The sequence below is a fragment of the Phyllobates terribilis genome, unplaced genomic scaffold (assembly GCF_046119375.1).
Source record: "Phyllobates terribilis strain yellow unplaced genomic scaffold, ASM4611937v1 Scaffold_7__3_contigs__length_470593459, whole genome shotgun sequence".
NCBI classification, from domain to species: Eukaryota; Metazoa; Chordata; class Amphibia; order Anura; family Dendrobatidae; genus Phyllobates; species Phyllobates terribilis.
This window is the reverse complement of record NW_027362767.1, coordinates 188,427,378-188,440,671: the sequence shown is the minus strand read 5'-3', so window position 1 is coordinate 188,440,671 and position 13,294 is coordinate 188,427,378. Positions and strand designations below refer to the sequence as shown.

At 55.6% G+C, this 13,294-nt stretch overlaps 1 protein-coding gene across 1 annotated transcript; it reads right to left on the bottom strand.

Annotated features, from left to right (window-relative positions):
* Window positions 1–358: 358 nt before the first annotated feature.
* LOC141154131 (large ribosomal subunit protein eL42) lies at window positions 359–11,536 on the bottom strand. The gene is made up of 5 exons (XM_073639607.1): window positions 11,411–11,536; window positions 11,118–11,223; window positions 7,521–7,588; window positions 829–951; window positions 359–425 (listed from the first exon to the last, which is right to left on the bottom strand). The coding sequence occupies exons 1-5, from the start codon at window positions 11,459–11,461 to the stop codon at window positions 405–407; spliced, it is 369 nt and encodes a 122-aa protein (XP_073495708.1). The 5' UTR covers window positions 11,462–11,536; the 3' UTR covers window positions 359–404.
* Between the last annotated feature and the right edge of the window lie 1,758 nt (window positions 11,537–13,294).

The following is a 13,294-nucleotide window of genomic DNA, read 5'->3' as shown; positions in this document are numbered from 1 at the left end:
TTGCTGTGCACTCCGTCTAATGGCACAGCTTCACATTTTGGAGCTTTGAAGAAGTTAAGTGACTGCACAGTATAGAGTAAAAGTGTTCCTGAACCAGCAAACATGGCGGCTGAGTCCGCACAAACAAACAATATACCACAGTCTTTTCCAGAAGCTTCTATCCTTGTGGCAGCTCCCGTGATTGGGCAGTAATTGTATATATTAGACGAGGAGCCCTAATATATCACTACAGGTGTGTTGGGGCAATGCTAATACGGCCCCTTTACAGACATGTATTATATGATAATCATACGTTACGTAGGATTACGCGTTCGCTATGGCGGCTCACAACGAGAAAGAAGCATTGCACAACTAACAATTTATTGTGACGAATTTTATTCCAATCCAATCATTGCAGGTTCGGCTTAAAACTGGATAACTTGTCCCTGAAAAAGTAAAGAAAAAATATATTTTAGTTGGATTATGTAAAATGACAGCAGTTATAAGTTCTATTTGGGAACTTTTCACCTGATAAAAAGTGCTAGTGACCAGCAGATACGGGGTTAATCTGCATGTTAATAGCGCTACTAACCTGCCCGGCGCCCGTATAAAGCAGAACACACAATAATTGAACTTTATCCCCCAGCCTATCCCACCGCAGCGTTCCGGTGTCAGTAACGGGGGCAGCGCCGGTCCAGACCCCGCTCTGAGCATACGGGGGCACAGCCAGGGGCAATCAGGGCCGGGGGTGGTTACAGCCAGAGCGCTGTATTCTCCAGATAGTAATCTGTATAAAGGATTGCTGGTTAACGCTCCAGTCCTTTCGCGTCGTGTCACTGAACAGTTTACCTTTCTCTTCTTGTCTCCGCCGAGCTCGAAGTGTTTACATCTCTTTATGGCCAGCATCCTCTTGGAGCGGCAGTTCGAGTCCACGCACTCCAGCCTCAGCACGATCTTTTTTGTGGTCTTGGCCTAGTTAAGTAGAATGACAATTAAACCCTTTTAGGACCGGCTAATTTTCCTTTTTTTTTTCTCCCTTTCTCTCAAGGGCCACAGCGATATGAGACAAAGATGCTCGTGATTAGCGAGCGCGCTTGGACAAGGGGTTATGCGAGCGCGCTTGGACAAGGGGTTATGCGAGCGCGCTTGGACAAGGGGTTATGCGAGCGCGCTTGGACAAGGGGTTATGCGAGCGCGCTTGGACAAGGGGTTATGCGAGCGCGCTTGGACAAGGGGTTATGCGAGCGCGCTTGGACAAGGGGTTATGCGAGCGCGCTTGGGTGCTAACCGTATCTTCGGCGTACTCCAGTAGGTTTGACACGCCGCAGCTGCTTGTTTCACAGCAGTTTGTTAGGCAATCCCTGCATATGTTGTGGCTGACGAACAGCCGTAGACATGCAGCGGCTCTAACCTATTTCTTCAGCACGCCAAAGATACTGTTAGCACCCGAGCGTGCTTTGTTAACCCCTTGTCTGAACACGTTCGCTCATCACTACTAAGCCCATGAGGCCGACGTTGCTTCCAGGAGCCGCAGACGGCCACGAATCAGATCCATACAGAATGGTAAATGCCGCTGTGCATTGTTGGCCCAGGGAGCGATCTACACAGCTCACAGGAATAAGCTGGGACCGTACAAGATAGCAGCCAAGCGATCCACGTTACAGAGGAAGCAGCGAGCGGACAGATTCTCAGGAGCATCAGGAAATGACGTGCTTGACAAAAAAAAATAAAAAATAAAAAAATAAAAAGCCAAAAGTTATAAATTGACCTATGTGGACATTCTTTAATGATCCATCAACATCTGACATTTTACTAAACATTTGTCTTCTGGCATCATTACACCTCCCAAAAAGGCATTCGGGGCTCTTAAAAAGGTTATTCCAGTAGTTCTAGATGGACAACAATTCGAGATATTAAGATTTTTTACAACTGATTGCCAAGGAGACCGACCACCGCTGCAGTCCAGGACTAGAAGGTGCACTCCAGCAGCCATGCTGTGATTCAAATCAGCACTGTCCAACAATACTGGATATGGAAATAAGCACAACCATAAAATATCAGTCCTTCCAAAAGCTGCAAGATAAAACCATCATAGAATAATCTGAATCCCCATAATGGGTGAAAATCATGAAGGATTTTTTAGAGAAGAGTGATGGCAGCGACTCCTGCAGCTGGAAGTCAGCGAGCGCGAGACGGCCGGACCATGCGGGCGAAGCCGGTCCTATAGACGTTCCACTACAGGTTTATATACTACAGAACAAGTCATTTACTAATAAAGTATTTAACAAATTTCAATTATTTACTTTTCTGTTCCCAGAAAACCCCTCTAAGGTGAATAGGACAACGTCATAAATGTGTGCAACAAGTAAATCCACCCTAAAGGTATGTGCGCACAATGGGCCCGATTGTGTTGTAAAGTTCTGTAAAGTAGCAAAGTGTTCGGCGCAATATAAGGCTACGCTAATGATGCGAGACTTCAGTGGCCTCGTGCTGCTCCGCCTGCAGCAAGATCAGAGGCGATGTGCCGGATTCATGAAGAGGCGAGCGCCCGCCTGCAGCAAGATCAGCGGCGATGTGCCGGATTCATGAAGAGGCGAGCGCCTGCCTGCAGCAAGATCAGAGGCGATGTGCCGGATTCATGAAGAGGCGAGCGCCCGCTGCAGCAAGATCAGCGGCGATGTGCCGGATTCATGAAGAGGCGAGCGCCCGCCTGCAGCAAGATCAGAGGCGATGTGCCGGATCCATGAAGAGGCGAGCGCCCGCCTGCAGCAAGATCAGAGGCGATGTGCCGGATCCATGAAGAGGCGAGCGCCCGCCTGCAGCAAGATCAGAGGCGATGTGCCGGATTCATGAAGAGGCAAGCGCCCGCCTGAGGCAAGATCAGAGGCGATGTGCCGGATTCATGAAGAGGCGAGCTCCCGCAGCAAGATCAGCGGCGATGTGCCGGATTCATGAAGAGGCGAGCGCCTGCAGCAAGATCAGCGGCGATGTGCCGGATTCATGAAGAGGCAAGCGCCCGCCTGAGGCAAGATCAGAGGCGATGTGCCGGATTCATGAAGAGGCGAGCTCCCGCAGCAAGATCAGCGGCGATGTGCCGGATTCATGAAGAGGCGAGCGCCCGCCTGAGGCAAGATCAGCGGCGATGTGCCGGATTCATGAAGAGGCGAGCGCCCGCCTGAGGCAAGATCAGCGGCGATGTGCCGGATTCATGAAGTGGCGAGCGCCCGCCTGAGGCAAGATCAGAGGCGATGTGCCGGATTCATGAAGTGGCGAGCGCCCGCCTGAGGCAAGATCAGAGGCGATGTGCCGGATTCATGAAGAGGCGAGCGCCCGCCTGAGGCAAGATCAGAGGCGATGTGCCGGATTCATGAAGAGACGAGCGCCCGCCTGAGGCAAGATCAGAGGCGATGTGCCGGATTCATGAAGAGACAAGCGCCCGCCTGAGGCAAGATCAGAGGCGATGTGTCGGATTCATGAAGAGGCGAGCGCCCGCCTGAGGCAAGATCAGCGGCGATGTGCCGGATTCATGAAGAGACGAGCGCCCGCCTGCAGCAAGATCAGCGGGAATGTGCCGGATTCATGAAGAGACGAGCGCCCGCCTGCAGCAAGATCAGAGGCGATGTGCCGGATTCATGAAGAGACGAGCGCCCGCCTGCAGCAAGATCAGAGGCGATGTGCCGGATTCATGAAGAGGCGAGCGCCCGCCTGCAGCAAGATCAGCGGCGATGTGCTGGATTCATGAAGAAGCGAGAGCCCGCAGCAAGATCAGCGGCGATGTGCCGGATTCATGAAGAGGCGAGCTCCCGCAGCAAGATCAGCGGCGATGTGCCGGATTCATGAAGAGACGCCCGCCTGCAGCAAGATCAGAGGCGATGTGCCGGATTCATGAAGAGGCGAGCGCCCACCTGCAGCAAGATCAGCGGCGATGTGCCGGATTCAGGAAGAGGCGAACGTCCGCAGCAAGATCAGTGGCGATGTGCCGGATTCAGGAAGAGGCGAGCTCCCGCCTGCAGCAAGATCAGCGGGAATGTGCCGGATTCAGGAAGAGGCGAACGCCCGCAGCAAGATCATGAATCCGGCACATCGCCGCTGAAGAGGCGAGCGCCCGCAGCAAGATCAGTGGAGATGTGCCGGATTCATGAAGAGGCGAGCGCCCGCCTGCAACAAGATCAGTGGAGATATGCTGGATTCATGAAGAGGCGAGCGCCCGCCTGCAGCAAGATCAGCGGGAATGTGCAGGATTCAGGAAGAGGCGAACGCCCGCAGCAAGATCAGTGGAGATGTGCTGAATTCATGAAGAGGCGAGCACCCGCAGCAAGATCAGTGGAGATGTGCCGGATTCATGAAGAGACGAGCGCCCGCCTGCAGCAAGATCAGTGGAGATGTGCTGGATTCATGAAGAGGCGAGCGCCCGACTGCAGCAAGATCAGCGGGAATGTGCCGGATTCAGGAAGAGGCAAACGCCCGCAGCAAGATCAGTGGAGATGTGCGGAATTCATGAAGAGGCGAGCGCCCGCCTGCAGCAAGATCAGCGGGAATGTGCCAGATTCAGGAAGAGGCGAGCGCCCGCAGCAAGATCAGTGGAGCTGTGCTGAATTCATGAAGAGGCGAGCGCCCGCCTGCAGCAAGATCAGTGGAGATGTGCTGAATTCATGAAGAGGCGAGCGCCCGCCTGCAGCAAGATCAGCGGGAATGTGCCAGATTCAGGAAGAGGCGAGTGCCCGCAGCAAGATCAGTGGAGATGTGCTGAAGTCATGAAGAGGCGAGCGCCCGCCTGCAGCAAGATCAGCGGCGATGTGCTGGATTCAGGAAGAGGCGAACGCCCGCAGCAAGATCAGTGGAGATGTGCTGGATTCAGGAAGAGGCGAACGCCCGCAGCAAGATCAGTGGAGATGTGCTGGATTCAGGAAGAGGCGAACGCCCGCAGCAAGATCAGTGGAGATGTGCTGGATTCATGAAGAGGCGAGCGCCAGCAGCAAGATCAGCGGTGATGTGCCGGATTCATGAAGAGGCAAGCGCCCGCCTGCAGCACGCCTCCGCAGCACGCCGCCTGGAAGCAGTCACTATTACATCAATAGAATTAAAAAAATAAAAGATGCCACAAAGGACATCAGCAAAAATGATTCAGGTAAACCACGGCTGGCATTTTTCTGGAGCATCTTCCTACAACACAAACTACATGGGAGCAGCAGTATCTAAGACAGCATGGGCACGTACCCAAACAGTGGAGCGCAGCGTCCTTCACATCACAAGTGACAGACACTGTGCAGACCGTCTGCCGGTGTCACAGTAAGCACAATCATCACCTCATCCACGCTGCAGAGGAGTCAGTGGAAAGTGACCATCAGCGTGGATTTAAAATTCACAGCGTTGTTTATTACACCCAAGTGAGTCCTACGCAAAAATGCTAATTAGTCTGCATTCAAAACATGGTGTGAACTTGGCTTACAAGGGTTTTCTGGTGTTCGGGAGGAGGGATGGACATCAGTTTCAGATGACTTTACTCACCCTCCATAGGTACCGAGTCTCCGCTGCCACGCTCAGAGCTGATCAGCTGTGGTGACATCATCCTGACAGCACTGCAGCCAATCACTGAGCTCAGCAGCTCTGAGTGATCCATGCTGTCAGTGTCGGCAGAGCTGCTGTCAACATGACATCAGCGCTGCAGACAATCAAACCAGTAGCAGCAGGGAATGCTACACCCAGGGAGAATGATTATAGGGTAGTTTTGAGGGTTTTTATTAAAAAAAAAAAAAAAAAAAACACAACACTTGGGTAAAGATGTTGTAAAAGGCTTTTACATCTTCAGCCCAGCACAAGGGATGCATTATAAAACTACCTTAAGCCCCGGAGCATTTTCCGTTTTTGCATTCTCGTTTTTTGCTCCCCTTGTTCCCGGAGCCATAGCGTTTTTATTTTTTGGACAATATGGCCGTGTGAGGGCTTATTTTTTGCGGGACGAGTTGTACTTTTCAACGCCATTACTAGTTTTACCATATCCTGTACGGGAAAAAAATTCCAAGTGCGGTAAAATTGCAAAAAAAGTGCAATACCACAGTTGTTTTGTATTTATTTTTTTTACCACGTTCACTGAATGCTAAAACTGACCTGCCCTTCTTATTCTACAGGTCATTATGAGTTCATAGACACCAAACATGTATAGGTTCTTTTATATTTAAGTGGTGAAAAAAAATTCCAAAATTTGGTAAAAAAATAAAATAAAAAATAGCGCCATTTTCTAAGACCTGTAGCGTCTCCATTTTTCGTGATCTGGGACTGGTTGATGGCTTATTTTTTGCATGCTGGGCTGACGTTTTTATTGATAACATTTGGGGTAGATACAATGTTTTGATCGCCTGTTATTGCATTTTATTGCGGCGACCAAAAAACGTAATTCTGGCGTTTAGAATTTTTTTCTCGTTACACCGTTTACCGATCGGATTAATTCTTTTTTTATATTGATAGATCGGGCAATTCTGAACGCGGTGATACCAAATATGTGTATGTGGGGTTTTTTTTTATATACATTTTATTTTGAATGGGGCTAAAGGGGGGGGATTTAAACTTTTATATTTTTTTTATATTTTTAAAAACTTTTTTTTTTTTACTTTTTGCTTACTTGTATAGTCTCCATAGGAGACTAGAAGCAGCAACTGTCCGATCGCCTCTGCTACATACAGGGGACTAGCAGGTCCCCTGCATGCAGCAGAAATGGTCCTGTGCTATGAGCGCCGACCACTAGGTGGCGCTCATAGTGACAAGATCATGACAACCACTGGTGTCTGCTGAAGACCCTGGGTTGTCATGCACGCCCATCGGCGACCCGCGATCACGTGACGGGGTCGCCGGTGGGCGGGGCTTATGACGTGCTACCCGGAAGCGCGCGTTAAATGCTGCTGTCGGAGATTGACAGCGGCATTTAACATGTTAACAGCCGCGGGTGGATCGCGATTCCACCCGCGGCTGTTGCGGGCACATGTCAGCTGTAAGAATCAGCTGACATGTGCTCCGTTCAGTGAGGGCTCAGCGCAGCAGCCCTCACTGAACGGGCAGTACGCAAATATGCGTACTAATACGTCCCCGGTAAGTAAGGGGTTAAATACCACGGCAGAGTTATGGCTGTACAGGTATAAGGTCCCCAATGTCACTGTGCCGGTCATAAGAAGGCCTAGCATAGAAGCCTTGGAAAATCAAACTGGGAGAGCACTGGTGTGACTGGTTTCTCCACGGCAGATGGCCGCCCCCACTGCACCTCCACCTCCATTTACATTTGGCTTCTACGTCAGATTTCTCATTGCTGGCTCATCAGATCTCTAAAGAAAAAAAACATATCCTTATTGGGGGGCTGGTATCACCCACACATCAGTATGGGGGAAAAAAGTTCCCTTTACAAAGCACACAAGATGAGCGCTGTGAAGATACTGCGACGCACCATGTATGTGAAGCATTTTACATGAATGGTCGGTAAGAAATGCAGCCGGTTACCTGCAACGTTACTTCTCATTCCCAATAATGCCATGTACATAGAATACAATATTCACCTTTTTACGGAAGATGGGCTTGGTCTGTCCCCCGTAACCACTCTGCTTGCGGTCATATCGCCTCTTTCCTAAAGATTAGAGAATAGTCGTTATTCCACAAAGACAAAACATTGGTCCCATGTGTGAGCGACCAGAGTCTCCGCCCAACGCTAAACACACACATTTAGCCGCCATCGAGTCAGGCACTCACATCTGCTGCCCGAGGATTAGTATCTGGAGTGCGTGCACTTAGGAGAGAAGCCACCGGGATCTATGTGCTCCCACAAAGCTGCCGGCCACTGAGGGCAAAACACCAGCATCAATACAAAGCCTTAGAGGGGGCTTCCACTGCTGGGGCAACCCCTTCTTAAATACTATAGTCCCCAATGTAAAGTAAAACCCACGTGCAGCCACTGTTGGTACCGACTCTTCCCAGGTTGGCACCAGGACGGTGCAATGCCACGTTAGTCCTGCAGAACTCCTCTTCCCCAACATCCAGAGGAAGCAACAGCGACTCCATAGCAGCTGCTGATTGGCTGCATGGCTCACATGGCATAACGAGGTCACAGAAGCCAGAGGAAAGCTGGCGCCACCATGGCTGGACAGCACCCGTGCAGGAGGGGAGAACAAGGCACGTGTTTTACACTGGGGGAAGTAGGATTTAAGGAGTTGTGCCAGTAGTAGAGCTCGCCTATAAAGCAGCGTCTAAGGCTATGTGCCCACGATGTAGAAATGCTCCAGATTTTTCCTGAGCGTTTCTGCATCTCCCTGGCAGAAAAAAAAACACCTGCGGATTGTACCTGCAACCGACATGGATTTTATATAGTGTGACCAAGTTAGTTAAAAAAAAAAAAGAATAAAAATGTTAAAGAAAACAAACAAAACATGTACTCACCTTCCGATGGCCCCCGGTCTCCTCCTATGATGCGTCCGGTCTCCCCGGTGTCTCGCGGTTGTGTAAAAAGTCCTGCCATGATGTCATTTAGTCATGTGACCTGTCACGTGACTAAATGACGTCATGGCAGGTTCTTTTAGACCATCGCGAGCTGCCGAGAAGACCGGACGCATCATAGGAGGAGACCGAGGCCATCGGAAGGTGATATATATAACAGTTTCTATGGTACTTGGGTCTAGTTGAGAGTCTCCTGTCCTCCACAACCGGGTACCATCCGCACATTGAATCACGTCATATCCGCATGTACAGATGCAGTGATGCGGAATCCATGCGTTCCAATGCAAGTCAATGGCGGCAAAAACGCTGTGATTCGGCAAAATAATTGGTAATGCTGTGGATTTTTCCGCAATGATAATCCGCAGTGGAAATCTCCACAGCATGTGCACAGTACATGCGGATTATCATTGGGGAACATGGCAGACCTTCTACCATGCGTTTCTGCAGCGTTTTTGCCGCTGCAGAAATGCTTAAAAGACGCATCGTGAGTACACAGCCTTAATGCATTAATAGACTCCCGATGGCCGGCTGCCCCAGTACCAGCGCCGCTCCAGCTCACACGACTATGCCGCCTCCCCGGATCACACTGGGATCTGTCAGCTGGAAACAGCTTTTACAATGTAAGTCTCTGGAGTGTCAGAGAGGGGCAGCCGAGGCCAACACTGTAATGTGACCATCGGCCCAACACAAACCCCTGTGACCTGGCGGAGTTACCATCATGTGTGAGGTGGAGCAGCGCTGCAGACCCCGGGGATGGGCAAGTGCAAGTTATTACCTCCGCACTGCACTCCAGAACACAGCAGTGTAACAGCACAGTGTGAACTGTGAGCAATGAAGGTTATGTGCAGTTATTAGGGGGGGGGACAGACACAGTAAGCGCACAGTATATATATATATATATATGGACATACACATTCTTGTGAAGTCTCTGGGTGAAGACAGGAAACCATCAGCAGCCCCCCGCCACACAGCCACCCCCCCCCGCCACACAGCGCAGCCACCCCCCCCTCCATACACCCCGGCCTCCTCCCGCCCTCCATACCCCGCGGCCTCCCCCCCCCCTCCCTCCATACCCCGCGGCCTCCCCCCCCCCTCCCTCCCTCCATACCCCCCCCTCCCTCCCCCGCGGCCTCTCCCCCCCTCCATACCCCGCGGCCTCCCCCCCTCCCTACCCCGCGGCCTCCCCCCCCCTCCCTCCCTACCCCGCGGCCTCCCCCCCCCCTCCCTCCATACCCCGCGGCCTCCCCCCCCCCTCCCTCCATACCCCGCGGCCTCCCCCCCCTCCCTCCCTCCATACCCCGCGGCCCCCCCCCCTCCCTCCATACCCCACGGCCTCCACCCCCCCGCCCTCCATACACCGCGGCCTCCCCCCCCTCCCTCCCTCCATACCCCGCGGCCTCCCCCCCCCCTCCCTCCATACCCCGCGGCCTCCCCCCCCTCCCTCCATACCCCGCGGCCCCCCCCCCTCCATACCCCGCGGCCTCCCCCCCCCTCCCTCCCTCCATACCCCCCCCTCCCTCCCCCGCGGCCTCTCCCCCCCTCCATACCCCGCGGCCTCCCCCCCTCCATACCCCGCGGCCTCCCCCCCCCTCCCTCCCTACCCCGCGGCCTCCCCCCCTCCCTCCCTCCATACCCCGCGGCCTCCCCCCCCCTCCATACCCCGCGGCCCCCCCCCTCCCTCCCTCCATACCCCGCGGCCCCCCCCCCTCCCTCCATACCCCACGGCCTCCACCCCCCCGCCCTCCATACACCGCGGCCTCCCCCCCTCCATACCCCGCAGCCTCCTCACCCCCCTCCATACCCCGCGGCCTCCTCACCCCCCTCCATACACCGCGGCCTCCTCACCCCCCTCCATACACCGCGGCCTCCTCACCCCCCTCCATACACCGCGGCCTCCTCACCCCTCCATACACCGCAGCCTCCTCACCCCCCTCCATACACCACGGCCTCCTCACCCCCCTCCATACACCACGGCCTCCTCACCCCCCTCCATACACCACGGCCTCCTCACCCCCCTCCATACACCGCAGCCTCCCCCCTCCATACCCCGCAGCCTCCTCACCCCCCTCCATACACCGCGGCCTCCTCACCCCCCTCCATACACCGCGGCCTCCTCACCCCCCTCCATACACCGCGGCCTCCTCACCCCCCTCCATACACCGCGGCCTCCTCACCCCCCTCCATACACCGCGGCCTCCTCACCCCCCTCCATACACCGCAGCCTCCCCCCCTCCATACCCCGCAGCCTCCTCACCCCCCTCCATACACCGCGGCCTCCTCACCCCCCTCCATACACCGCGGCCTCCTCACCCCCCTCCATACACCGCGGCCTCCTCACCCCTCCATACACCGCGGCCCCCCCCCTCCATACCCCGCAGCCTCCTCACCCCCCTCCATACACCGCGGCCTCCTCCCCCCCCCCTCCATACCCCGCGGCCTCCTCCCCCCCCACCCATACCCCGCAGCCTCCTCACCCCCCTCCATACACCGCGGCCTCCTCACCCCCCTCCATACACCGCGGCCTCCTCACCCCCCTCCATACACCGCGGCCTCCTCACCCCTCCATACACCGCGGCCCCCCCCCTCCATACACCGCGGCCTCCTCCCCCCCCCCTCCATACCCCGCGGCCTCCTCCCCCCCCACCCATACCCCGCGGCCTCCTCACCTTGCGCGTACAGCGAGTCCTTCCCCTTCTTGTACTGCGTCACCTTGTGTGGCTGGTGCCGCCCGCACTTCTTGCAGTACGTCCTCCGGGTCTTCGGGACATTCACCTGGCGGTAAGAAGCGGAGGTCAGCGGACAGTTACCCCATCACTACACTCAGGAAGCCGCAGCCCCGAGAACGGGGGAAGCCGGCAGGAAAAACCGCGACACTAATGCACCGTGTGCAGCGGCGCTGAGCAGACACGACACACGGAGGATGGCGGCAGATTGCAGCCGCGCCGCTCACACCACTCACCATCTTAGCTGACGCCGTAAGAGAGAGAAGCGGAAGCGGAAGTTCTCTCATAAGCGCCGGGCGTCACCATAGAGACGACTGCTGGATAGAAGGGACGGCAGGAGAGGCGGCACGTCAGGGAGAACTCACTGACTCTGGAGGACCCGAGAGAACCTGGACGGCAGGAGGCGGCAGTGTGCACCGTGAGCGGAGCTCATAAGAGGCCGCCAGTACATTGCCCGGTTTCCCCCGCACATTGCCCGGTTTCCCCGCACATTGCCCGGTTTCCCCGCACATTGCCCGGTTTCCCCCGCACATTGCCCGGTTTCCCCCTACATTGCCCGGTTTCCCCGCACATTGCCCGGTTTCCCCCGCACATTGCCCGTTGTCCTTCTACATTGCCCGGTTTCCTCCGCACATTGTCCGGTTTCCTTCTACATTGCCCGGTTTCCCCGCACATTGCCCGGTTTCCCCCGCACATTGCCCGGTTTCCCCCGCACATTGCCCGTTGTCCTTCTACATTGCCCGGTTTCCTCCGCACATTGTCCGGTTTCCTCCGCACATTGCCCGATTTCCCCCGCACACTGGGCAAAACTGGAACTGAAAAAGACCTGGGTGTATTGTTGGACGACAAGCTCACTGTAACGGGTCTGGGAGGCGGAACCTCTGAGCTACTATACAAGGGGGTGGTCCTAGTAAGGGAGCGGGTGGCGACCAGGGAAGACGGGCAGGAGGTCACAGCAGGTGACCGGGACAGTCTCTGAGTGAACGGGCTGGAGGTCACGGCAAGTGACCGGGGCAGTCTCTGGATGAACGGGCAGGAGGTCACGGCCAGTGACCGGGGCAGTCTCTGGATGAACGGGCAGGAGGTCACGGCAAGTGACCGGGGCAGTCTCTGGATGAACGGGCAGGAGGTCACGGCAAGTGACCGGGGCAGTCTCTGGATGAACGGGCAGGAGGTCACGGCAAGTGACCGGGGCAGTCTCTGGGTAAAGGGTAGGTACGACCTGTGGCGGCTGATGGTAGACGTGAGCTCCCAGGTGAGCAGGCGAGAGTCTCTGGATAAACGGGTGGTCACAGCATGTGACGGCGGAGCCTCCAGGAAGACCAACAGACAGGCGGCAGATGAGCGCTCCCAGGTGAGCGGGCAGAAGTCACTGGACAGGCGGGTGGTCACAGCACGTGACGGCAGAGCCTCCAGGTAGGCTAGCAGACAGACAGCAGATGAGCGCTCCCAGGTGAGCGGGCAGGAGTCACTGGACAGGCAGGTGGTCACTGCACGTGACGGCGGAGCCTCCAGGTAGGCTAGCAGGCAGGTAGCAGATGTGCGCTCCCAGGTGAGCGGGCAAGCTGGTCCATAGACAGACTGACAGGAGTTGGAAGGCAAACCGTCGGACCTCAGGCAAGCAGGCAGGTAGCTGATGTGCGCTCCCAGGTGAGCGGGCAAGCTGGTCCTTAGACAGACTGACAGGAGTTGTAAGGCAGACCGTCGGACCTCAGGATAGCAGGCAGGTAGCAGAATATCAGGCAGGAATAAGACAGCAAGCTGGCAGGAATCTGGCAGGTAACTGGCAACGGGACCTGAGGGCTGAAGCAGAGTAGTGAACAGTGCAACAACATTGCTCGGGCACCTCCATTTTGGAGGAAGTGCCTTATATATGGTGAAGTCCTCCGGCCATTGGCCGGGAACTCCTTAGGACGGCGCGCGCGGCCCCTTTAAGAGGGAGGGAGCGCCCGCGCGCCCTAAGCACAGTGGCCGGGAAGGAGCGCGCGCTGCCAGCAGAGCGGGAGGAGGACGCCGGGCTCGGAGCAGAGGGGTGAGGGGAACAGCGTCCCTGCCTAGCAGAGGGCAGGGACGCCGGCGCTACAGTACCCCCCCCTTTAGGCCCCCCCTTTTTTAGGCCA

Bases quoted from the DNA above. Each gene is read 5' to 3' on its own strand.
- LOC141154131 (XM_073639607.1), bottom strand. From the start codon at position 11,461: ATGAGAGAACTTCCGCTTCCGCTTCTCTCTCTTACGGCGTCAGCTAAG. The intron at 11,224-11,410 runs GTGAGTGGTGTG...TCTTACCGCCAG, and splicing joins TTACGGCGTCAGCTAAGATG to GTGAATGTCCCGAAGACCCG. The intron at 952-7,520 runs GTGAATATTGTA...CTACTTAACTAG, and splicing joins AGCCCATCTTCCGTAAAAAG to GCCAAGACCACAAAAAAGAT.